The 25,587-nt window shown below is 42.3% G+C and overlaps 1 protein-coding gene across 2 annotated transcripts in view; it reads left to right on the top strand.

The window, feature by feature from the left end:
- KCNG4 (potassium voltage-gated channel modifier subfamily G member 4) overlaps positions 1-25,587 on the top strand; it is a 39,957-nt gene extending 14,370 nt beyond the window's left edge. The window contains exons 3-4 of one of the 2 annotated variants that reach the window (XM_043987309.1): positions 23,963-24,435; positions 24,594-24,657. In XM_043987309.1, the coding sequence (XP_043843244.1) occupies positions 23,963-24,435; position 24,594 (474 nt within the window). In that variant the 3' untranslated portion in view covers positions 24,595-24,657. Of the gene's footprint in view, positions 1-23,962 lie in introns of both variants that reach the window. The other variant, XM_043987308.1, reaches the window with a different exon arrangement.

Below are 25,587 nucleotides of genomic sequence, written 5' to 3'. Positions count from 1 at the left end.
GTTTTAAATGAATGCTTTTAATTATTAATGAAGTTAGGGATTTTAAAAGCATTTTAAAAACAGTATAGCTAGAGCTCTAGGCTTGAAGCCAGGAAGACCTGAGTTTGAATGTGATCTCAGAGATATACTAGTTGTGTGACCCTGAGCAAGTCATGTAACCCCTGTCAGCTTCAGTTTCTCCATCATAAAATGGAAGTAATAATAGCACCTACTTCCCAGGGTGGTTGTGGGAATCAAATGAGATAATATTTGTAAAGTGCTTAGCACAGTGTCTGGCACATAGGTGCTATATAAATGTTAATTATTATTATTTAGCATAGTGGCTGGCACATAGTAGGTGCTATATAAATGCTAACAACAACAACAACTACTACTACTACTACTACTACTACTACTACTACTACTACTACTACTACTACTACAACCACCACCACCACCATTACTATTATAGTGCTTAGCACAGTGCCTGACACTATATAAATGCTAGCTAGACTGACTGGTGCCTGTCTTGTAGCTAGTTTGACTCTCAAGAGCCTGGATTTGGTTAGGGTTGAGAGTAGCAAATTATGGGGAAGCTAGATGGTGCAGTGGATTAAGCACCTGCCCTGGATTCAGGAGGAGCTGAATTCAAATCCAACCTCAGACACTTGACACTTACTAGCTGTGTGACCCTGGGCAAGTCACTTAACCCCAATTGCCTCCCCCACCCCCCAAAAAAGTAGCAAATTATATTAGCTAAGGGGGAACTTCATCCTGGAAAATAGGGCAATTCAAGAAAACAAGTTGAGAGGGGTTATCATCGTCGTCGGCATCATCATCATCATGCTTAGTGCTGTGCCTGGCATATTGTAGGTACCATATCAATGCTAGTTATCATAATTATAATTATTGTCATTATCACCACTGAAATCCTTTATTTGCTCTTTTGTGAATTGTTTGCTCACATCCTTGGTCTATTAGAGATAAAACAGCTGAGCAAATGCATTTGGGATACAGCCACGGTTCGTTTATGAGGCTTGATTTCTGTCCTTTGCATGTGGAAGCATTGGTGTTTGACACGTTCAAAGTTAAAGAAACAAGAACAAGACATTGATGCTCCTCGGACAAGTGCTCTCTACCAGACTGAGCCTTTGCTGTGATACATGTGACATCACTCATGAATCAAATACCAAACGCCTCTATGCCGTGCAGAGCAGAATTTTCTGGCATTAAAATATTTATTAAAGGGGGCAGCTAGATGGCACAGTGGATAGAGCACCGGCCCTGGAGTCAGGAGTACCTGAGTTCAAATCCAGCCTCAGACACTTAACACTTACTAGCTGTGTGACCCTGGGCAAGTCACTTAACCCCAATTGCCTCACTAAAAAAATATATATATTTATTAAATATTATTTTAAGTATCTATGACCAAATATTTATTTAATTTATTTGAATGTTATTCAATATTTATTTAAAATCCTATGTAATAATAATATCTAGCATTTATAAAGCACCTTCAAGGTTTACAAAGCATTTTACAAATATTATCTCATTTTATTCTCGCAACTACCCTGGAAAGTAGGTGCTATTATTGCGCCCATTTTAGAGTTGAGGAAACTGAATCAGAGGGTAAGTGCTTTGCTCTAAGAAGTACCTGAAAAGCCCTAGGAGATGGGTGCTATTATTATCCCCATTTTACAGTTGAGGAAACTGAGGCAGATAGAAATTAAGTGACTGGGCCAGGGTAACACAGCAAGTAAATTTCTGAGGCAGGATTTGTACAGTCGTCTTCTTGACTCTAGGCCCAGCATTTTCCCCATTTCCCCATCAACTATCTCTATTTATAGTGTGGCAGGTCTTAGAGTGAGAGGCTCGCGATTGAGGTACACACACACACACACACACACACACACACACACGCATGCACTCCACTAAAATTCTCTTCCATTCATCTAAACTCTGATTGGACAGCTAGGTGGCACAGTGGATTAAAGCACTGGCCCTGGAGTCAGGAGGACCTGAGTTCAAATCTGGCCTTAGACACTGACTAGCTGTATGACCCTGGGCAAGCTACATAACCCTGTTTACCTCAATTTCCTCATTTGTAAAATAAACTAGACAAGGAAATGGCAAACCACTCCAGGATCTTTGCGAAGAAAACCCCAAGGACATTGAAAAGACTGAATAGCAACAACAAAACTCTGATTGATGAGTTTTCACCTTATCCTATTTGGAACCAGCCCCGCCCCCTCTTTTTCATCCTCCTACCTTCAGCTCAGTAAGGGCAAGTATTTTCTTGCTTGCTTACAATTGTACCTACAGAACTTAGCTCAGTCCCTAACATATAGTAAGTACTTAATTAATTCCTTTTCATTCATTCATTCATTCATTCTTTCTTTCACTCATGACCCTATTTTCTCCAAGGTTAAGTCAACAAAGCACAAGTTCCATCAGGACCTCCCACACTGGAAAGGCTCCAAGGATGGTCTACAGGGAGAAAAAGCTCTGGCTTTGAGTCTGGGGAGCCATGTTCAAAACTAATGAGATAAGGGCAGCTGGGTGGCAAAGTGGATAGGACACTGGCCCTGGATTCATGGGGATCTGGATTCAGATCTGACCTCAGACACTTGACACTTACTAGCTGCGTGACCCTGGGCAAGTCACTTAACCTTCAATGCCTCACCCCCCAAAAAACAAAACAAAACAAAACGAGTGAGATGTTTGTACAGCACTTAGCACAGTGTCTGGCATACAGTAAGTGCTTAATAAATGCCCGTTCCCCTCCACCCTCTTCCTCCTCTCCTCCCTGACTCTTACTATCTGTGTGACCTTGGCCAAGTCAATTAATTTCCCTGGGCCTGAGTTTCCTTGAATATAAAATAATGTTCAAGAGTGGCTGAGATTGTTTGCTGTCTTTACCCCTCCCTCCCAGGGCTATTGTAAGGATCAAAGGAGATTACTTTTGTAAAAGCAATTAGCACAATGCCTGGCACATAGTAAGTGCTTCTTAGATGCCGTTTTCCCCACCCACCCGCCACCTCTGCTTGCCACACAAAATCCTGGGCAGGCGGGAGAGCAGCAGAGAAAGTTTTACAAAGAGAACGATGTCTGGGTTACAACAGGAGGTGGGAAGCTTCTTATCTCCCCATAATCCTGATAATCTTCTTTTTTTTTTTTTTTTAGTGAGGCAATTGGGGTTAAGTGACTTGCCCAGGGTCACACAGCTAGTAAGTGTTAAGTGTCTGAGGCCAGATTTGAACCCAGGTACTCCTGACTCCAGGGCCAGTACTCTATCCACTGCGCCACCTAGCTGCCCCCTGATAATCTTCTTTTAAAGGATTGGGAGGAAAAATCCAAACCACCTTCCATCAGCCCTAGCGAAATTGTAACTGTCCTCTAACTGTACCCTGGATAGGACTGAACAGCCCTGGACGGCGGTGGGAAGGAAGCATGGTGAGGAACAATAGCATGAGAAGGACAGTTGGAGGATCTGAGGATGCCTGGTCTCCAGCAGAGGAGAGGGCAGGCAGGTTGATCTGCTCAGTGCCTCAGTTTCTCCTGGATCTAGGGGCCTCTGAGGTCATCTAGTCCAACCTTCTCATTTTACAGATGAAAAAACTGTGACCCAAGCAGGCATAGAGTTAATAATAATTATGGTCCTGGGGGCGGCTAGGTGGCACAGTGGATAAAGCACCGGCCCTGGGTTCAAGAGGACCTGAGTTCAAATCCGGCCTCAGACACTTGACATGTATTAGCTGTGTGACTCTGGGCAAGTCACTTAACCCCCATTGTCTCGCAAAAATAATAATAATAATAATAATAATAATAATAATAACAATAACAATAACAATAATAATAATAATAGTCCCTACCTCATAGGATCGTTGTGTCGGAAGCACTTTGTAGACCTTAAAGTGAGGTAGAAATAAAAGGTATTATTATTCATCTGAAGAATGACAGAGAGAGCCTGTGATCAGAAAATAAGCCTGGGGGGAAGCTAGGTGGTGCAGTGGATAGAGCACAGGCCCTGGATTCAGGAGGACCCAAGTTCAAATCCTGTGTCTGACACTTGACATTTACTAGCCTTGTGACCCTGGGCAAGTCACTTAACCCTCATTGCTCTGCCCAAAAAAAAAAAAAAAGATGTAGCAGAAAATAAGCCTAGGGCTAAATGGTGGAAATTATAGAAAAGTTCAGTAAAAAGAACTGTCCAAACATGGAAAGGAATATCTCTTGAGGAAGGTAGTGAGGTCCCTGTCACTGGAGGTCTTCAAATAGGTTTAGATGACCAACATGAGTCAGGAAATGGGATTAAATGACCCCTAAAATCTCTTCTAAGATTCCATTAAATATGTCTTTCCAAGTTGGTCTCTCTTTTGGGGTCATATTTTCTGAAGTTAGCAAGTTTGGAAGCCAAGTTCCATTTATGTTCCATGGGGAATTAATTGTTTATGGCTGAAGGAAGTATTTAAGAGAAAGCCAGGTGTCTGTCGGCAGTGATTCAGGCAATCACTGAAGACTCATACAAAGCAGTGATCAAGGAAAGCCCCCACTCTGGCTTATCTTACCGACCAGCAAGAATTTTACTGAAACAAAACTAGGAATTTGGGGCTCTGCAGAAAGTAACACAACCATCCCCCAAGGCAAGTCGTAGGAAGGACTGGAGGGATTGGGAAGAATACAGAACACAGAGAACCTCAGGTTCTTGTCCAGTTATATAGGGAACTAGGCTAGATGGAAGAATAGCCCAGTCCAACCCACCATTCCATTTGAGTGAATTATCCTTGCTAACTAAGCTGGTGATAAAGGTGGGGTCATGAATCTCAAAATCCAGCACCCTGAGCCAAAGGTCCAGTCATTCCCCCTGGTTTCAGTTCTGTTCACGGATATAGCTTTTGGGACTAGATATGGTCTTTAGGTTCCCTGCCCTTTGACTTATACCCAGTCCTGCCTGCTTCTTGTACAATCTTACAAACTGTGCTTCTCTGTCTTGCTAGGGCCTCTTGCCATTTACTTTACCAATATAAAATTTGCCAAGGGTTTTGACTCAGCATTCTTCAATTCAATTAATTCAAACAGTATTTAGGGGTGCCTACTCTGTCCAAGAACCTGGAGATACAAAGAAATGACAAAGTCTAACTTCTTGAGGAATATCTAAGTTGGCATTCTTAGTCCTTCAGGGCTTAACTATTTCTCATCCTTTGCCTTTCAGTAGCTCAGGTCTTTACTTTACCCTTCACCTCATGTTCTACCTAGAATCGTATTATCATCAACCCTAAAGCCAGGGCTTTAGAAGACAGAACATTGTGTCTGTTTGGGGTCATAGAACACAGAAGACAAAACCTTAGGGTAATAAGGAAAATTAGAACATAGAATGTTAGATTAGGTAATATATTAGACCTGAAAGTAACTTTGGAACATAGAACGTTGAGGATTTTAGAACAAAGAACAAAGTAGATGGTTAGTTTTGTATGAGACCTTACAGTATATAATATTGAAAAGTCCTGGAAGCACCCTTGGAATATACAATGTCTGAATTTAAAAGAAAAAATATTAGAGCTGGAAAAAATTGATTCTTCTAAATCTCTAGAAGGGCTGGGGATTCCTGGTAGAGGAACCTGGCAGAGGGTGAGCTGGCATAACATGCCCTTATACCATGCAAGAGTGAGAGGAGATAAGGAGATGACACAGAGGCAGAATCGTCCATGGTGGATTGCTCTCTTCTTCCAGAGGCAATGTAGAAATGGAGACGCAGCCAGTGGCTGTGACAGGCTACCCATCAAGGGTACCCACAGGGGCTTCCAGCCTTGTTGACCCTTCCCATCTGGGAAGGCAATAGGCAAAAAGAAAACAGCCATCGAACTGTAGTAGACCATCATCTCAGCATTTTTAGAGTTGTGGCACATTAAAATCTGGAGGGAGCCTAAAAGACCCATCAATTCTAACCCCACAATTTTACAGATAAGGAAACTGACTAGAGTAGTCAAGGGTTCTTAACCCTTTTTGTATTGTATCTTGACCCCATTTGGCAGTCTGGTAATGCTTTTAAGCGATACTTTTATTTATTGGTTGGTTTGTTTGTTTATTGCGGGGCAATGAGGTTAAGTGACTTGCCCAGGGTCACACAGCTAGTAAATGTTGTGTCTGCAGCTGGATTTGAACTCAGATCCTCCTGAATCCAGGGCCGGTGCTTTATCCATTGCACCACCTAGCTTCCCCCCATCACCTACCTGCTCCCAAATGATGTTTTTAAATGCACAAAATAAATAAGCTTCAAAAGGAAATCAATTATGTTGAAAAACAGCAGAATATTTTTTTAAAGTTCAGAGACCCCAGGTTAAAAACCCCTGGATTAGGCAATCCAATTTCAATTGAAAGTTCCCTTTCAAGGGGCAGCTAGGTGGTGCAGTGGATAAAGCACCCGCCCTGGATTCAGGAGGACCTGGGTTCAAATCCAGCCTCAGACACTTGACAATCACTAGCTGTGTGACTCTGGGCAAGTCACTTAATCCTCATTTCATTGCCTCACCAAAAAAATTAAAAAGTTTACTGTTTGGGGCAGTGTGACCCTGGGCAAGTCACTTAACCCTCATTGCCCTGGGGGGAAAAAAAAAGAAAAAAGAAAAGAAAGTTCCCTTTCAGTTCTAAATCTGTGGACCTGTGAACATGGGTCCCGCTTCACATTCTTTTCCTTTATAAACAAGCTATTTCCAAGGATGGCTAATCTGTACTCGCAAAAAGCCAAGTGCTATGGCATCCCAAGATTGCCCTTAGATGCCAGTGACTGTCATCTGAAAATGTCAGTGATCAATCAGTCAGGGAGTTGTCTGTACTTCACTTTTCTAAGAGGAACTTTCTCTTTCAAGTTGAATAATTGAAAAAGGCAAAGCCTATTTCAGGCCCCATACTTCCCCTGGAAGCTAGTAGGGACAAATCCACTGAGGAGTCAGTAAAACTGGTGAACCCAGCAGATCTGCCGAGAGGAGGACAAAAGACAGAGCCTGAGATACTAGGAAAGTCCAGAATGTTAGTGGTTTTCAGGATCAAAGGATTTAAAACCTAGGAAGGAGCTTAGATACCAGGTTCTTAATCTGAAGTCTGTGATTTTAAAAAATTTTCTTTTATTTTATTATTTTCTTTAAAAAATTTTTTAATCATAAAAGTATTTTATTATTTTCTAGTTACATGTAAAGAGAGTTTTCAATATTTGTTTATATAAGATTCTGAGTTCCAAATTCTTCTCCCTCCCTCCCTCCCTCCCTTCTCTCTCCCCTACCCAAGACAGAAAGCAATCTGATATGGGTTATATAGGTACAATCACATTAAACATATTTCTGCATTAGTCATGTCAGAACAAAAGGGAAAAACCTCAAAAAAAGGAAAACGAGAAAACAAAAAAAAAGTAGAAACAGTATGGTTCAATCTGCATTCAGATTACACAGTTCTTTTTTCTGCATGTGGAGAACATTTTCCATCATGGGTCCTTTGGAATTGTCTTGGATCATTGTAGCACTGAAAAGAGCAAAGTCTATCACAGTCTATCATCACTGTGAACAATTCTTTAAAAGATATTTTGGGGGCATCTAGGTGGCGCAGTGGATAAAGCAGTGTCCCTGGATTCAGGAGGACCTGAGTTCAAATCCGGCCGCAGACACTTGACACATACTAGCTGTGTGACCCTGGGCAAGTCACTTAACCCCCATTGCCCAGCCCCCCCAAAAAAAAGATATTTGGTAACTATTTCAATATCATTGGTTTCCCTTGTAATCCTAAGTAATTTATTTTGTGCATTTAAAAACTCGACTCTACTATTGTGCTGTAAGAAATGATGAGCAGGAGGAGTTCAGAGAAACCTGGAGGGTCTTACGTGAGCTGATGATGAGTGAGATGAGCAGAACCAGAAGAACATTGTACACAGTATCATCAACATTGAGTGTTGACCTACTGTGATGGACTATATTCTTCTCACCAATGCAATGGTGCAGAAGAGTTCCAGGGAACTCATGATAGAAGAGGATCTCCAAATCCAAGGGAAAAAAAAAAAGAACTGCGGAGTATAGATGCTAAATGAACCATACTATTTCTTTTGTTTTTGGTGCTGGTGTTTTGTTTTTTTCTATTTTGAGGTTTTTCATCATTGCTCTGATTTTTTCTCTTATAACAGGACTAATGCAGAAATAGGATTAATGTTATTATGTGTATAGATATATTTGTGTATATATATATATCTATATAGATATATAGATATAACCTATATCAGATTACCTGCTGTCTAGGGGAGGGGGGAGGGAGGGAGAAAAATATGAAATTGTAAAGCTTGTATAAACAAAAGTTGAGAACTATCTTTACATGTAACGGAAAAAATAAAATACCTTATATGTAAAAAACAAACAAACAAAAAAAAACAACCCTCGATTCTGAGGAGGCTTTACCAGTCCACCAAAGGGGCCCATGATACAAAGAGAGTTCAGAACCCCTGCTGTAGTCCAACCCCTTCATTTTATAGAGGCCCGGGGGCCAAGGTCACACACAATGCCCAAGGCAGACTCAAAAGTACACAGTCAGGTTTCTCAGCAGCTGTTGTTCCCCCCACGCCCCCAGTGCAGCTGGTAAGCAAAGACACAGGATATCATTAGGTGAACTCCTCATTAATTCAGCCCAGTCTACCATCTGCTAGTGAGTTTGGGTGGAGAGGCCCACAGCCCTTTCTATGACATCAGCAGGATTCCAGGATATGAGTTAGCCAAATGACCACAGGTAGGAGCCAGGCAGTTGTTACTCAGTTTCAGCCAGAAGTTTTCAGAAGCACTTTTGCCCACATGAGCATTTTCTATTTTATTACAGAAGGGGAGAGGGGAGGGAAGGAGGAGGAAGAAGGAAGGAAGAGTCCAGCATCGTCAGGACCTCCTAAAGAACCCAGGGCACCTGCTCCCCCACCATCTGCAGCACCAAGTCACAAAATCTCAGCATATTAGAGTTCATAGGGACCCTTGTCAAGGTTCCCCTGGACTGATATGTGGCTGCAGAGTGGTGAGTGTCCTGTATGGTGTTCCTCCTGTGTATCATCTAGCCATTGACTGCAGACTTCCAAGGAAGGGAAGCCTATTCCTTTCCTCCCAGGCAGTCCGTTCCACTTTGGGTGAGTTCTAACGAACAAATTTTCCCTTTTGTTTGGCTGAAATCTCTTCTCTGAAATTTCCATTTATCGATTCCAGTTCAGCTCTCTGGGGCCAAGCTGAACAAATCTTATCCTTCTTCCAGAGAGTCCTTGAAGACCGCTCTTGTGCTTTTGGGTTGTTGTTCATTCACTGCAGTTGTGTCCCGTTCTCAGTGACCCCATTTGGCGGTTTCTTGGCGGAGATACTAGAGTGGTTTGTCATTTTCTTCTCCGGCTTATTTGACAGATGAGGAAACTGAGGCAAACAGGGTAAAGTCGCTTGCCCAAGGTCACACAGCTAGTAAGTGTCTGAGGCCAGATTTGAACTCAGGTCCTCCTGACTTTAGAACCAGTGCTCTAGCTACTGTGCCATCCAGCTGCCCTTGTGCGTGTCTATCCCTAAATCTTTTCATTTGTCTGGCCTTAAAGGTCCCCACTTCCTTCAGCCAATCCTCTTATGGCATGGTCTTCCTTAACATCTCTTAATGCCCTGCATCCCATCCTCCCATCTGTGGTCTGACCAAGGTTGGGTACAGAGGACCAATCACCTCTCTCATTAGCTAGAGGTGCTTAAACTTGTATGTGTCTATGGATCCCTTCTCAGACTAATGTTCTTAAATGCATAAAATAAGTCCCATATACAATTATAAAGGAAACCAATCATATTGAAATATAGTTATACAAGTTTGTTTGTTTTTTAAATCAAGTTTGGGAGCAGCTAGGTGATGCAGTGGATAAAGCACTGGCCCTGGATTAAGGAGGACCTGAGTTCAAATCCAGCCTCAGACACTTGACACTAGCTGTGTGACCCTGGGCAAGTCACTTAACCCTCATTGCCCTGCAAAAAAAAACCCCAACAACAACAACAAAAAACAAAATAAAATTCAAGTAAAGGACTTTATACCTATCTCTATTAAACACCATGTCCCATTATTCTAGCCTGTTGAGATCTTTGGGGATCTCAGTTCTTCCATCCTAAGTGGCAGCCACCTTTTCCAGCTTTACCTCATTTGCTAATGTGACAGACATGGCATCTAAGCTTCCATCCAAGGAATTAATGAAGATGTTGAACAGCACAGGGCAAAGCAGAGACCCCTGGATCCCCATCATTGTAATATTCGTTCTTTTAAGGGAGACACAAGAATACTGTTTCTGCAGAGGTGTCATTAATCTACCTTACAAGCCTGGTTTCCTTGTGTACTTGTGAATTGTTATTGAAATATACTCCTAAAAAGGAGTTCCAAGTGTTTGGCAACCAGGAAGCCCCACTGGAATATGTGACTATCGTCTCCCCCAGTGGACTATTGTGAAAGAGCAGCATTCCCTGTCACTGGAAATCATAAAATCATAGACTTTCAGAGTGGTGGGGGAGTGAGGAATGGAGTCCAGCCTCCACATTTTACAGATGGGGAAACCAAGGCTCAGAGCAGTCAAAGCATTTTCCTGAGGTCACACAGGGAAGTGGGAGGGCTGGGCTAGCTAGTTAAGAAAGAGAGATGGTGAGAGAGACAGAGACACTGATACAGAGACAAAGAGACAGACACAGAGTGGAGTAAATGAGTATGGCTAGGGCTGCTCATGAGATGGTAGGAAGGATACTCATAAGAAGGGGGAGAAATCTATTATATGACTCAAAGCAGGAATAAGATTAACTTGACCCTTGACAACAAGGACTAGAACCCGGTTGTCCTAACTCCCAGTCTAGCCCTTTTGCCTCACCAAACTCCTTCCTATTTCAGATGATAAATCACAGGAGCACAGGATTTAGAGCCAGATGGACCCTTAAGAAACATTTAGTTCAATTTACCCATTTAGCAGATGGAGAGACTGAGGCCCATGGGGCACAAAGGGATTTGCCTAAATTCATATGTGTATTAAACAGCAAAACTGGGATTCAAACCCAGGTAGTCATTATACAATGCCAAGACCAAAGTAAAATTTGATTTGAATTTGAATTCAAAATGTTAACAGGTTTCCAAAATTCAATTTATTCAGTGTAGATATCTGCACAAAGCAGTCTGAAATATGCCATTCTCACTACCTAAAAGGGTGGTAGAAAAAGTCCTAGCTTTGGAATCTGAGGTTCTGGGTTCAAATCTCAGCTCTGCTACTTCTTAGCCCTGTGAATTTGGACTGTTCCTTTCAGTTTCTTCATCTGTCAATTGAGGACGTTGGACTGGATGACCTCAAACATCCCTTTCAGTTTAACATTCCGTGAGCCTATGAGACTTGATAATCACATTTGGAACTTCCTCTGGCAAATAAAACAATTTTTAAATTTGGCAAGCCCTGGCTCTTCCTGGCTCTCATTGTCTGTCTCTCTGTCTTTCTCTGTCACTCTCTGTGTCTGTCTCTCTGTCTCTGTTTCTCTGTCTCTCCCTCCCTCTTTTTTCCCTTTCTCTCTCCCTCCCCCTCTGTCTGATTCTCTCCCCCTTTTTCTCCCCCCATCTCTCCCCACTCTCTGTCTCTTTCCCCCCTCTTTCATTCTCTCCCCTCTTTCTTTCCCCTCCTCTGACCCCCTCCCCTCTTTCTCTCTTTCTTTGGTCATCTTTTTCTCCCCCATGCCCACTCCCACTCCTGATCCCTTTCTCCCTCCCTCCCTCTCTTTCTATCTTCCTCTCCCTCTCTCATCTCAGGACCCATAAATTGAGGTGGCAACCTCAGTGATGTGTCATTACTCAGCTCTCCCATTCTTTGAGGGTCGGGCTGGACTGGAGAGGGTGACTTAATGATTCCAATAAGAGCAGCAATGCAGTCAGAATGAGTCAGCATGCTCTTGCTGCAGTGCAGTGTGATTGGAGCCCTGGGCAAGGAGAGGCCTGGAGAGGGGAGGGCTGCTGCATGCCTGGAATATTCAAATGGAAAGGCTCTAGACCTAGCATTCATGCAGCTCAAAGGAGGCACTGTCCTGACTTATTATTCCACCAGAACTTCAGGAAGTTATCCCTAGATTGTAAGCCAGGGAGAAAGTCTTGAGAATGTGCAAACATTCTCAGAACGGGACTAAAGAGATAAGCCCATAGAGGGGAAGTGACTGGACCAAGGTCATAGTGAGTTAATGATAAAGCCAAAACTGAAACCAAAGCCTCCTGATTCCCAGTCAAGTATTGCTTCTAATAGAAGTTCCTAACCAGAAGTTCATCAAGATTTAGTAACACCTCCCACATGCAAAGTTCTATGCTGGGCATTGGAGGATAAACAAAGATGACTGCAGGATTTCAAGTCACAGGATTTGTTTTTGAATTCTGTCTCTGTTACTTATGCCCTGTTTGACCTTGGGGAAGTCACACAGCTCTCAAGCTCCCTAGGCTCCAGTTTCCTCATCTGTAAAATGAGGTGTGTGGGAGGCAGCTAGGTGGCGCAGTGGATAAAGCACCAGCCCTGGATTCAGAAGGACCTGAGTTCAAATCCAGCCTCTGACACTTGACATTTACTAGCTGTGTGACCCTGGGCAAGTCACTTAACCCTCATTGCCCTGCAAAAATAAATAAAAATAAATTTTAAAAAAATGAGGTGTGTGGACTATATGACTTCCAAGATCCCTTCCAACTCTAAAGGTATGATTCTATGAACTCCCTGCCCTAAGAGAGTTTATGATCTCCACACTACCTCTCCTGAACCCAGGTCACTTGACTTTTTTTTTTTGATTAGGACAATGAGGGATTAAGTGACTTGCCCAGGGTCACACAGCTAGTAAGTGTCAAGTGTCTGAGGCTAGATTTGAACTCAGGTCCTTCTGAATCCAGGGATGGTGCTTTATCTACTGCACCACCTGGCTGCTGCTAACTTGATTCTTAATCCAGTATCTAAGAAACTCCCTTTTACCTGCAGACCTCCAGAAGAGCTACCCCAGATTGAAAGCACATTGTGGATTAGTACTCACTGAAAACCTTAGCTCACAAGCCCCCACCAATGTGTTTATTTTTATCAGCTAGTGAAAGGATGTATTAGTTCAGACCAAAAGACATTTACTCAAAGAGAATAGAAAATAAAGTAACAATAAAAAATATTTCCATGTACACATGAGGTAAACCTTCCCACAGATTGCCACATCACCAGTGTAAAACATACATAAAATATGCATGACCAGGGAATACTCATGGAGAGCAAATTCATAAGGAACACATATAACCAAGGAACAAATACGAAACACAGGAACCTGTGTCAATCAGTCAATCAATAAGCATTTACTAAGAACCTACTACATGTCAAACATTGTGCTAAGCTCTAGGGATACAAAGAAAAGGCAAAATACAGTTCCTGCCTTCCAGGAGCTTATAATTTTGTGTGATTAGGACATACATAGAAGGGATGAGTGTGTCCAGAACAATTCAAAACACCAATACTGTAGGGCTACCAATGTTCTCAAGTAATGTCATCATGCTACCCTCTGTTGCTTTTTAATGAGTAAGTTGCTTCTGATAGGTACTTTGTCTCTGCTAAGTCCTGTCTCTGCTGGATGCATGTCTTAGCTGTGTGTTCCCATTGAACCCATGGTTATTTAAGTTTCTCTCTGTCACCATCTTTTGTGCTTTGGCTCTTCAGGGTCATCTACTAGGGTCTTGGCTCTAGTTTGTTATGGTGTAATGACATTCTTATGGTGTAGAGGCTTTCTAGCCTCTTCTTGGAAAAGGCAAGCTAACAACTTTTCAGCCTGAAAGTGAGGATATGAGCCACCAAACATAATGAAGCGCTGCTGAAAGAAAGGCAACTAAAGTGTCCCAGGCTACACTAAGTGTTCTTTTCACTATCTGTATTTGGTTCTTATGAAAAGTTTGAGGTCTCAAACAACTATTTGGCTTAGAGTAACGAATTCTTTGCAACTACTATTTAATCTTAATGGATATAACACGCCTACAAAACCTAAATTGGGAACTCTGACCAAAAACACAGCGATGTGGTGCCAAAAGCTATGAAATCCACTTTATGCCCAAGATTCTCTCCAATGAAAAAGCAAGTTAAGTTGAACAAAAGTAAGCAAATAGGGAGAATCCATTGCTTCCTACCCTCCTCACCTATTCCTTTACCATGCAACAAAGCTCTTGACCTTTGTGCTCTATCATATCCAGTGTAAAACCTTGTTACTTTCACTTACACAGTTTCTGAAAGTAGTTCTAGATCAAATTGGGACTCCGAAGGAAAATGTATAGAGGATTCCATACTAGCAAGCAAGTTTCAGACAAAACAAATCCATTATTCCTCTGTCTTTGCTCAGAGAAAAAGTCCAATTTACTTGCAAAGCTTCAGTTATTATATATTTTTTCTTCCCGGAGGAATTCATTAGTTGTTTCTATTCAGCCTTCTTAACTAGTATTCTATTCCTCATCACCATTACCATCTCTCAACATCCCCATTTTTTCCAAGACAAGATATTTAACCCTGACATTTACTTAGTCAATGATCCCTCGTAATCATCAGTACAAGAATTGCCATATTGATTTTCCTTGATACTCCACTTTTTTCTCATGTCACACTTGTATTCAATAACTTTTCATCATTCTTTTTTGCCTCCAGAATAGTTGAAACTCCTTAGCCTAGCATTCCAGACCATCAACAATTTGGTTCCAACCTACTTTTCTATCCTTATCTTCCATTACTTTTCCACCCACGCCTTCTGATGGAGCTAAATGGGGCTGTTTGCCCACCCCTCAACAGACCTTATGAAGTTTCATCTCTCTAGCATTGCTAACGCCACCCCCACCCCAAATCTCTTTATCTCTGGTTATTTGGATCTTGCTCATGCCTTAAAAAAAAAAGAAAAAGCTTCCCCCAGGAAGTCTTCCATGACCATTCCAGCCCACAATGACTTCATTTTCCTTCCTCTAATCTCCTATAGCACTCTTTATGCCCCTCATGTATTATTGAACATTTTAGGCTACAAGGGTATATAGAGGAAGACGGGACTTTAGAGGTCATCTGATCTAATACCATCTTTCAGATGAGGAAATTGAGAGACAGAGAAGTGAAATAGCATTCCCAAGATCACATAGGTAAGAAATAACAACATTAAAATTTGAGTCTTATATCATGTTTATCGGTTTTTTCTGGACATATCTTGTCTTTTCATCTAGATTTTAAGGTTTTCAAGGGCTCTGACAGTTACATATAATTTTGTATCCTTCACAGAATGCTGCATGTACTAGGTAGGTGTTCAATAAATGTTTGGTGATTGATTGAAAGTTGTTATTATTTATTATACAATTTTTTCTATGATCTCAATCAATCAACAAACATTTATTAAGCCCTAACTATGTGCCAAGTAGTCTAAGGTCTGGGAAACTCAAAGGTCAAAATGAGAGTCCCTGCCCTCAAGAATCCTACATTCTAAAGGGAAAGATGCCAAGGTCCAGATAATTCTAGGATGCTGCTCCTTGGGTCTTCAAACTCAGGACAGAATGGTAAGATATAGATTGGAAGTCATTTAGTCCAAGACTTCTTAAACTTTTTCAACTCATGACCCCTTTTCGCCCAAGAAATTTTTATGCTACCCAGGACATATATATATATATATATGTATATATATATATATATATATATGTATATATACCCTTTTACTGTTGCCAAATTTTTGTGACTCCCACATTTAAGCAGGAGGCAGCTAGGTGGCACAGTGGATAATGCACCAACCCTGGATTCAGGAGGACCTGAGTTCAAATCCAGCCTCAGACATCCAATTGACCCTTACTAGCTGTGTGACCCTGGGCAAGTCACTTAACCCTCATTGCCCTGCAAAAAAAAATAGTATTTAGTCTAACCTCTCCATTTTTACAGCTAAGGAAACAAGGACTGGCATGGTTACATGCCTAAAGTTATACCGCTACCAAGTATCAGAGCCAGGATTTGAAATAAAGCATCTGACTCCAAAATCAGTATTCATTCTACTATACTGTGTTGTGGCCATAACTAGAGTATGGAGCTGACTCCAAAGTTGGGGATTAGAGAATCATTCTACTTCTATATTTGATTGTTCATCCAAAATATTGAGATCAAATATGGTTTCATTTTCTCTTTGAATTCCTACTACCCTTCACATAAAAGTGGTTGAATTGAACTGAAATGCCAAGTGCTGACTCTGTGCTAGGAATGGTGGGCTGTCTCTACTTTTAAGTCACTTTTACTCTAAAGACAGAACCAAACTAATGAAATAGAGGGTTAGAAACCAGGTTGCAAAGGAGGTGGGTCTGGCTGTGCCTGTGAAGTCCTTGAGAGGAAGAAGAATTCAACTGGGCTTGTCAAACTAAGAGGTGATCATTGGCAGGGTTAACGTATATACATCCACCAATTGTTCAAAGGAAAAAGGCTGACAATTTCAACCATTATGGAGAAAAGAGGAAATTGAGTGGTGATTTCTATGGAGTGTGTGGTGTTTGTATTTCTGCCAATCACAGCCCAGGAACTACTAGCATTTATATAGGGCTTTAAGGTTTACAAAATATCTCATTTGATCCTCACAACAACCCTGGGACCTAGGTATTATCCTCATTATGCAGATAAAGAAACTAAGGCAAGCAAAAGTGACTTGCCCAGGGTGACACAACTAGTAAATACATGAGGCCAAATTTGAACTCAGGTCTTCCCAACTTCAGGTCTGTCACTTTACTCACTGTGCCACTTCACCTATGTTCTAAGTCAACCCAAATCAACCCAGAATGACAGTCAAAAGCCATGTGCTTAAAGGTCTCCAAGAACACATCTCTGTGTTCCAGGTTGCAAGGGACAACGATGTATTCTTAAGGGGAACAGAAACAAGGTTTCATTAGACAAAAAAGAAAGCTGAGGTGGAAGAGGGGAGGCTTGACCCTTGTCAGGATGATGGAGATTGGGAAAATATAACACAGAGGAGAAAGAGAAGGAAAGGGACAGCTTCCTAATTAGAACTTAAAATCTGATTTGAGGCTCTTGCCTCAAAGGAGAGAGCTGAATGCCCAGAGGAAAAAGAACCTGCCTATCCCCCCACGAATGATATTGTAGAGGCAGAGAAGCCACTGGGAACAGATTGTCCAGTAAGAAGCAGAGGAAGAAGAGAATCAGAATCATAGTTGGTCATTCCCTGCTCCTTGGGGGGGGGGGGGGGGCGGGGAGAGGGGAGGCAAAGGCACCTGTTTCTTGACCTGATAACAAAAAGAGAAAGCTCCATTGGCTTCCCAGGGCATATCACAGAGAACCTCCCAAGACTTATCCAAATGGATCATCACCACCTGCTTCTATGATTTAAGTAGGCATATATGTTGCTTACAAAAGGAAGCTAAAAATGCTGCCAACAATTATGAAGTATTGGGCAAGAAACCGAAGACAACAAGGGCAGAGGTTATGTTTCCCTCACCATTTGCCCATTGAAGGAAAGGAATGCAAAAGAGAAAATTTAATCTGGAAAGTGAACAGCTGGAAAAGAAGGTGGCTTCTGAAAATGGGTTTTGGGCCGGAGCTCATACCATAGGGTTGAGAGATTCCTGGCCAGAGAGGGCACACACCTAACAAAGAATGGTGACAATATATTTGCCAGGTGTCTGACAAATCGAATCAAAGGGACTTTAGACTGAAAAGGATGGGGGAAGTATATCCCTCAGATTAGAGAGCAGCAAAGGAGAAAGGAGTTGAGGAATACCAGCTAAAAAGAAAATTTGTAAAAGAAAAACAAAATGAAACAAAAAATAATTTGAAAATAGACAAACAAAAAAGAATAGCAGCTGAAGTATCCAGAAAATCACAGGAGACAAAATCTAAGAAAATAACCCAAAGTAAAGTAAAATCCATAGCCTTAAATGTCTCTGTGCAAATGCACAGGTTTAGGCAACCAGAAAAAGGAACTGAAATTTTCTATGGGAAGAGGCAGATTAGATCTGAGAATAAGCTGAGGCTGCCAAGGGAAGCTAAGGACAATCCAAAGAGAGGGAAGAAGGTTGTTTATGCTATATCAGGAGAAAAAAAAGATGATCAAAGAAGGAACAGGACTTTGGAATGATGTAAATGTGATGATGATAAGGGACAAGGCAGGGCTGCTCATTCCTTATTCCATTTCTCTGTCCTAAGCAAAGGAAAATGAGCTTTATGTTAGAAATGACTGCCAGGAAATTGGTTACCCAGGATAAGTAAGGAGATAGCAAGAGAATACATCACTGCCCTCTATAAATTCAAATCACCTAGATTGGATGAACTCCATCTTTGGCTTTGGAAAGAACTGGCAGATATGATTGCTAAGCCACTGCTCATGATATTTGAAAGATCATGGCAACCAAGAGAGGTGTAAGATTGGAAAAGGGCAAATCCCATCCTGATTTTCACAAAAGAGAAGAGAATAGAGTCCTCAAATCATAGGCCTGTGATCTTGACTTTGATTCCTGGGAAAACTCTAGAAAATATCATTAGTGAAGAGCTAGACAGGGAAGTAGTGATGGCAAAGACCTACCTGGTTTAACCAAGCACAGGTTGTGCCAGACTAACCTCATTGCCTTTTTGGACAGGATTACTAAACTAGCAGATGAAAGGAATTCTGTAGATATAGTTTACCCAACCTTTAGAAAAGTTTTTCATAAAGTACCTCATACTGTAACAGACGATACAATCAGATGAATCTGGTTGGCTAGCCGGACTCAAAGAGTACATGTTAATGGTCCATGTCTACATGGCAGAAGGTTTCCAGCTAAGTGCATCAGGGATCTGTGCTTCATGACATTTTTATCAACGACATGGATGAAGGCAGAGATATCATGGTAGATTCATTTTATTTGCAGATGACACAAAGCTAGGAGGGACAGTTATCACATACTGGGTGATAAAGCCAGGATATAAAAAGATCTTGACTGGTTAGAACATGGGTCTGAATTCAATAAGATGAAATTGAATAGGGATAAATTCAGGGGTATGCTAGAGTTGGCTCTTACTGACTCCTGAGAGTTGATTGTTGAATTTTCACTGTGACCATTTATACCTCAGAAATCCATAAATGCTACAAACCAGGGCTTGATTTATTATTTTGTAGATTGCTTAGACTTAACAAAAGGGATGGAGAAAATATTAATAATGCCTATTAAACTTAAAAGTGTGTTGTACATACATTTTTGAGAGCTAGTTACTAAACATTTACCAGCACATTTATCTAGATAAATGTAAAGTCTTACACTTGAGCAAAAAAAAAAATCAGCTTCATAAATACAAGATGAAGTGTACTTGGTTAAAGAGCAGTTATTCTGATCTTGAGGGGTAGACTTCAAGCTCAGTATAAGTAAGCAGTGTGGTATAGCAACCATGGGAAGCTAGGTGGCACAGTGGATAGATCTCTGGCCCTGGAGTCAAGAGGACCTAAGTTCAAATCTTACTTCAGACACTTACTAGCTGTGTGAACCTAGGCAAGTCACTTCACCCTGTTTCCTCATCTGTAGAATGAGCTAGAGAAGGAAATGGCAAACCACTCCAGTATCTTTGCCAAGAAAACCCTAAATGGGGTCACAAATAGTCTGAAACAACTGGACACAACCACAAAAGCTTTTGGGACCTTGGGCTGCATTAAAAGGGCTGTCACTTCCAAGAATAAGTAGGTGATAGTACCATTATATTCTACCCTATCAGACTTCATCTGGAGTATTATGTCAAAGCCCAGATCAAGTTCAATGATCATTGGGCTCATAGAGGCCAGCTCAAGATCATTGAGAAGTTGTAGAGTGTTCAGAGGAGGGCCCCCAGGATGGTGAAGGTCATGAGTCAATGTCATCCAAGCAACAGTCGAAGGAATCTTTCACCTGGAGAAGAGAAGGCTCAGGGATGACATGATGGGTGCTTTCAAGGATCTGAAGTATCATCATGTGAAGGAGGAATCAGATTGGTTCTGTTTGACCTCAGAAGGCAGAACCAGGAGCAAAGGATAGAATCTGCAAAAGCCATTGTAGGGGCAGCTAGGTGGCACAGTGGATAGAGCACCAGCCCTGGAGTCAGGAGTACCTGAATTCAAATCTGGCCTCAGACACTTAACACTTACTAGCTGTGTGATCCTGAACAAGTCACTTAACCCCAATTGCCTCACTAAAAAAAAAAAAAAAAAGCCATTGTAAGCATGGTACCCTACTAGTTGGAGCTGTCCAAAAGTGGATACCTCAAGAGGTGTTGGACTCCCCTGACCTAGATGTCAGTAGGCAGAGGCTAGTGACCACTTTCTGATTTGTCACAGTGAGGATTTCTTTCATGGATGGGTTTGGCTACATAGCCATGGAAACCCCTTCTAACTCAAAAATTATGTGATTCTGTGAACTGCTTTTCTATGTATGCAAAGAAAGTTAAGAGTATAAGAATTTAATTAAAATACTATATGCTTTTCTCTTAAAATACACTGTGACAAAAGGCCAATTTTCATATCCATTTATCTCCAACATATTAGCTAAAACATAATTTCTCCACTTAGATCATAGCTGTTACCCTACTGCTCAGGGATGACTTATTCTTAGTTAAACCTTCTATTTCCTCCAGCACTAAGTACAGTGGGGTGCACAAGTCAGTTCACCTCCTTGGGCCTCAGTTTCCTCTTCTACAAAAGAAATGAGCTGGACCAGGTAGCCTTTCAAGTCCCTTCTGACTCTAGAACTATGAGTCTATGGTTCGAAGTCCTTTCTAGTGCTGATATTTTATGTTCTGTGATAGAAGTATCTGGATGGCACCATGGATTAAGCATTTCTCTTGAAGTTGGAAAGACCTGAGTTCAAATCCAGCCTTGGACACTTAATAGTTACCTGTATGACCCTGGGCAAATCAACCTCTATCGGCTCAGTTGTCTCATCTATAAAATGGAAATTATTCCCTCCCAGGGCTTTGGGAGGATGAAATAAGGCAATATTTATACAGTGTTTTGCAAGCCTTAAAATGCTGCAGAAATGCTAGTTGTTATTATTTTGTACTAAGGGCCCTCCCGGGCAGTTAGGTGGTATAGTGGACAAAACAGCATGCCTAGAGTCAGGAAGACTTAAGTTCAAATCTAACCTCGGATACTAACTAGCTGTGTGACTCTGGGCAAGTCACTTAACCCTGTTTGCCTCAGTTTCCTCATTTATAAAGTGAGTTGGAGAAGGAAATGGCAAACCACTCTAGTATCTCTGCCAAGAAAATCCTAAATGGGGTCACAGAGAGTCAGAACCAACTGAAACGGTTCAACAACAAGAGATCTCCCAGCTCTGATATTCTCTGTGCTAAGGATTCTTCCAGTTCACATGACCATGATCCCTGTTTTCCTTTCCTTGGAGAGTAATTTGCTCCTCACTACCATTTTGGGAGAGCTCCTACACCATCCTTCACCCTCCCCACGCAATAACCCTTCCCAGGGATATCACAGAGCAACCTAGGTTAAGAAGGCAAACAGGGACAGTGAATTACTTAGACGCCAGAAGCAGGAAGTCCTTAAGAACCTTCCTCCTCTTTTGTCCTCATTTGTCATTTGTCAGAGACTTGCTTGAACCCAGGTCTTCCCAGATTTGAGTCCAACTTTATCTATAGAATGAGGTCCAAATGCTTATTTTTTAGCCAGCATAAATGATACCCAAGCAGACCCTGTTGTTGTTTTCATGGAATCTAGCAGACAGGTAGTAAAGAAGAATAATAGAATAAAATAAAATAACATGTGGGTCTTCTGTGGGGACCTCAGGACCTGCCCTGCCTAAACCTCTTAGGGCCTCAAAAAACCCCATCTGAGTTAGTTTTGTCCTCTAGAGTGGCAGGAAACTTATGGTGCTCCAACCAGCCTAAAGGGGTCTGCTAAGGTCTCTCATCCCAGTACCGGTGGACTTTTTGGGGGGATTAAAAGATATGATAATGATGATGTGTGTGTGTGTGTGTGTGTGTGTGTGCATGAATATACCTTTTGGCAAATATGATGCTGTATTTCTTCAGTCCCTAGAGAGTTGTATAAGCTATTTTAATCTCATCCTTTCCAGGGAGAGCTTACCTCTACTCCCATTGGCTGAGGTGGGACTTGGTAACTCCCACTGATCCCATTGAATAGGATTCTTCACCCCCTTTAGCTGGGGTGAGGGAGGAAGTGGGGGAAGGTCTTCAGGAGTCCCAGATGGCCAGGCATACTTTCTTAGTATGTCACATGTCAGCAGCCAATGTTTTAAAAAAATTCAGATAAGGGGAAAGACCTCATGCTCATGCAAAGACAACTCTTTTTAAAGCCTAGTCACAAGCCGCTTACCCTCTCCCCTGGCATTATTATTTATAAGTCACATCACAGATTTTTAGGACTGGGACAAGACCTTGGATACCATCTAGTCCAGTCTTCTCTCTCTGCATCTAAGGAAACTGAACTCAGAAAAGGGGAAGTGATTCACCCAAAGTCATATACCAAGTGAACAGCAGAGGCAGAATTTGAATCTATGCCTCCTGACTCCAAATTCATCTGTTTCTGAGTCTTATTAGTGTGAGCTTCTTGAGTACAGAGGCTGGTTCCAACTGACCATCATTTGGAGTTTTACATTTAGTAAGAGTTTAAGAAATGCTGGATTGGGACAGCTAGGTGGCACAGTGGATAAGGCACCAGTCCTGGATTCAGGAGAACCCAAGTTCAAATCTGACCTCAGACACTTGTCACTTACTAGCTGTGTGACCCTGGGCAAGTCAGTTAACCCTCACTGCCCTGCAAAAATAAAGAAAATGCTAGATCAATGAATATTTGGGGGTGGGGGCGTTCTTTGGCCTTTCATCTAATCCTGGAGTATCTTACTCCCTCATGCCATCACTTGAAGGTAGAAATAGGGACAATTATATTTTTATAATGTATTTAATTCACAATACCCATACAACGTTAATAGAGTATGTACTATTATCCTCATTTTGCAAGTAAGGAAACTGAGGCTGAGAGAGGTAAGATAAGCTAGGAATGGCTAGAACTAAAATTCAGGTCCAGGTGTCCTGTCACCAGGCTCCCTCTACAGCTCTGCTACTGTGAGTTTGGAGAAGTTAGTTATTCCGTTGGCCACAACATCAAGTCTTTCTGGGGTTTAAGAGAAAAAGCTCAGGGAGGCAGTTGTCAGTCAGTCAAAAATATTTATCATAGCAGAAATGCCTTCCAGCCACAAAGAGTTGTGTTTTTGGATAGAAGGGTATCAGATGATTTATCTGACTGAAGTAATCAGAACTCCTCTTTCTGAAGGCAGCATAAGGAATATAGTTGACTTCCTTTGATTTTCTTTGCTCTAGAATTAAAGATTCATAAAATGTTATGGTTTGGAAAGATCCTTGCACATAGGATGTCAGAGCTGGGAGGGACTTTAGAACACAGAATATCAGATCTGGGAGGGACCTTAGAACATAAAATGTCAAAGCTGGGAGGGGGCCTTAGAACACAGAATGTCAGAGTTGGATGGGACTTTAGAACACAGAATGTCAAAAATGGGAGGGACCTTAGAACACAAAATATCAGAGTCAGAAAGGACCTTAGAACACATAATATCAGAGCTCAGAGGGACTTTAGAACACAGAATGTCAGGGTTGGAAGGGACCTTAGAACACAGAATGTCAGAAATGGGAGGGACATTAGAACACAAAATATCAGAGCCAGGAAGAACCTCAGAACACAGAATATCAGAGCTGGGAGGGACCTTAGAACACAGAATGTCAGGGCTGGGAGGGACCTTAGAGATGCTCATTTTACATAAGAGAAAACCGAGACCTCAAGAAGGAGGTGACTTGTGAAGGCCAAGCAGGTCATTCATCACAGAACCAGCAGTAGAACTCAGTAAGGTTGCCTGACTCCCCATGGGGGTGGGCCCTGGACCTTCATCACCCAGCCCACTGATCTCCTTTCTTTGCTGTGTCTGTTCTTCTCTTTCCCTCCCCCTCCCCTCACAGGGTGAATGTTCTCAGAAGTGCTATTACATTTTCATCATAGAGAGTATCTGCGTTGCTTGGTTTTCCCTGGAGTTCTGCCTGCGGTTTATCCAGGCCAAGAACAAATGCCAGTTCTTCCAGGGCCCCCTGAACATCATTGACATCATGGCTATTTTCCCCTACTACTTGTCACTCTTTGTGTCCGATGATCCCCAAGGAGAGAGGGAGAAGTCCAGCAGTAACAACTACTTAGAGAAGGTGGGCCTGGTGTTACGGATCCTGCGGGCCTTGCGGATCTTGTACGTGATGCGGCTTGCCAGGCACTCCCTGGGCCTGCAGACTCTTGGTCTCACTGTGCGCCGATGCACCCGGGAATTTGGCCTTCTCTTGCTCTTCCTCTGCGTTGCCGTCACCCTCTTCTCCCCCTTAGTCTACGTGGCCGAGAACGAATCGGGGAGGGTCCTCGAGTTTACCAGCATCCCGGCATCCTACTGGTGGGCTATCATTTCCATGACTACTGTGGGATATGGGGACATGGTGCCCCGGAGCGTCCCAGGACAAGTAGTTGCCCTGAGCAGCATCCTGAGTGGGATATTGATCATGGCGTTCCCAGCTACGTCCATCTTTCACACTTTCTCTCATTCTTATCTAGAACTGAAAAAGGAACAGGAGAGGCTTCAGGCCCGGCTCAGCCGCATACAAAACACCAATCCATCCAGTGAGCAGGAGATCCTTCAAGAAACGAACAACCTGCTCTGAGAAGAAATGTTCTCGCCCATCAAATACCTCTGACTGTGAAAGATGGGAAGGAAACCCCCATGGATGGAAGTGGGGAAGTGTTCCGGGTAGAAAAGGCCGTGGAGATTAACTAGTCCAACAAATTCCATTTTACAGGTAGAAGTACACCTCAGAAAAGAAATTTGCTCTGCCTGTGATCACCCAGAATGCTAGTGAGAGGTCCCCAGCAGGAGAACCTAGCTCTCTTGACTCTGAGCTCACTGCTGTTACATGCAAATTGCTGTTAGCTGAAGCTTACTTACTGTAGCTCTCTAGGATTCTAGAGACCCCATCCAAAGCTCAATACCAGAGGCTCAGCTCTGATCTGTGACCTTCTCAAAACTCCATGGCTACAAAGATGGGCTTGTCCTGCTCCAGACATCTACCTGAAGCCCCTGCTGCCCCCCCCCCCGCCTCCATGTGACAAACAGGTCATGCTTTGATGTATTAAATTGTGCCCATTTTATTTCCCTTTCTTGGGGCTTTCTTACCTTTCTGAGCCTCCTTTTGCTCACCTATAAAATGAGCATAATAATACTATGCTACCTGCCTTAGAGGGTTTTTTGTGGGCGGGAATGCTTTGTAGACCTTAAGTGCTATAAAAATATGAGTTATTATTTCCAAACCAGTCATGGAGTTCCTATGGGGTTGGGTGTCCTTGGTCCCTAAAAAAGGAGACCCATGGAAATCTATGCTTACCTTAACCCTCCCTCTTAAGCCATACCCCGAGTAAGAATCTACAAGCAAGGTAACTCCCCAATGGCTTTGGCTCACACTCTCACCCAGAGTTCTAGAGGTTCTATCACATCAAATCATATGACAGGTATTAGATGCTTCTGCACCCAATGGCATCCTCCTAAAGCCTCTCT

This window comes from Dromiciops gliroides, chromosome 2 (genome assembly GCF_019393635.1).
Source record: "Dromiciops gliroides isolate mDroGli1 chromosome 2, mDroGli1.pri, whole genome shotgun sequence".
NCBI classification, from domain to species: domain Eukaryota; kingdom Metazoa; phylum Chordata; class Mammalia; order Microbiotheria; family Microbiotheriidae; genus Dromiciops; species Dromiciops gliroides.
Note: the sequence above shows the minus strand (reverse complement) of the source record. Positions and strands in the feature narration are given on the sequence as shown.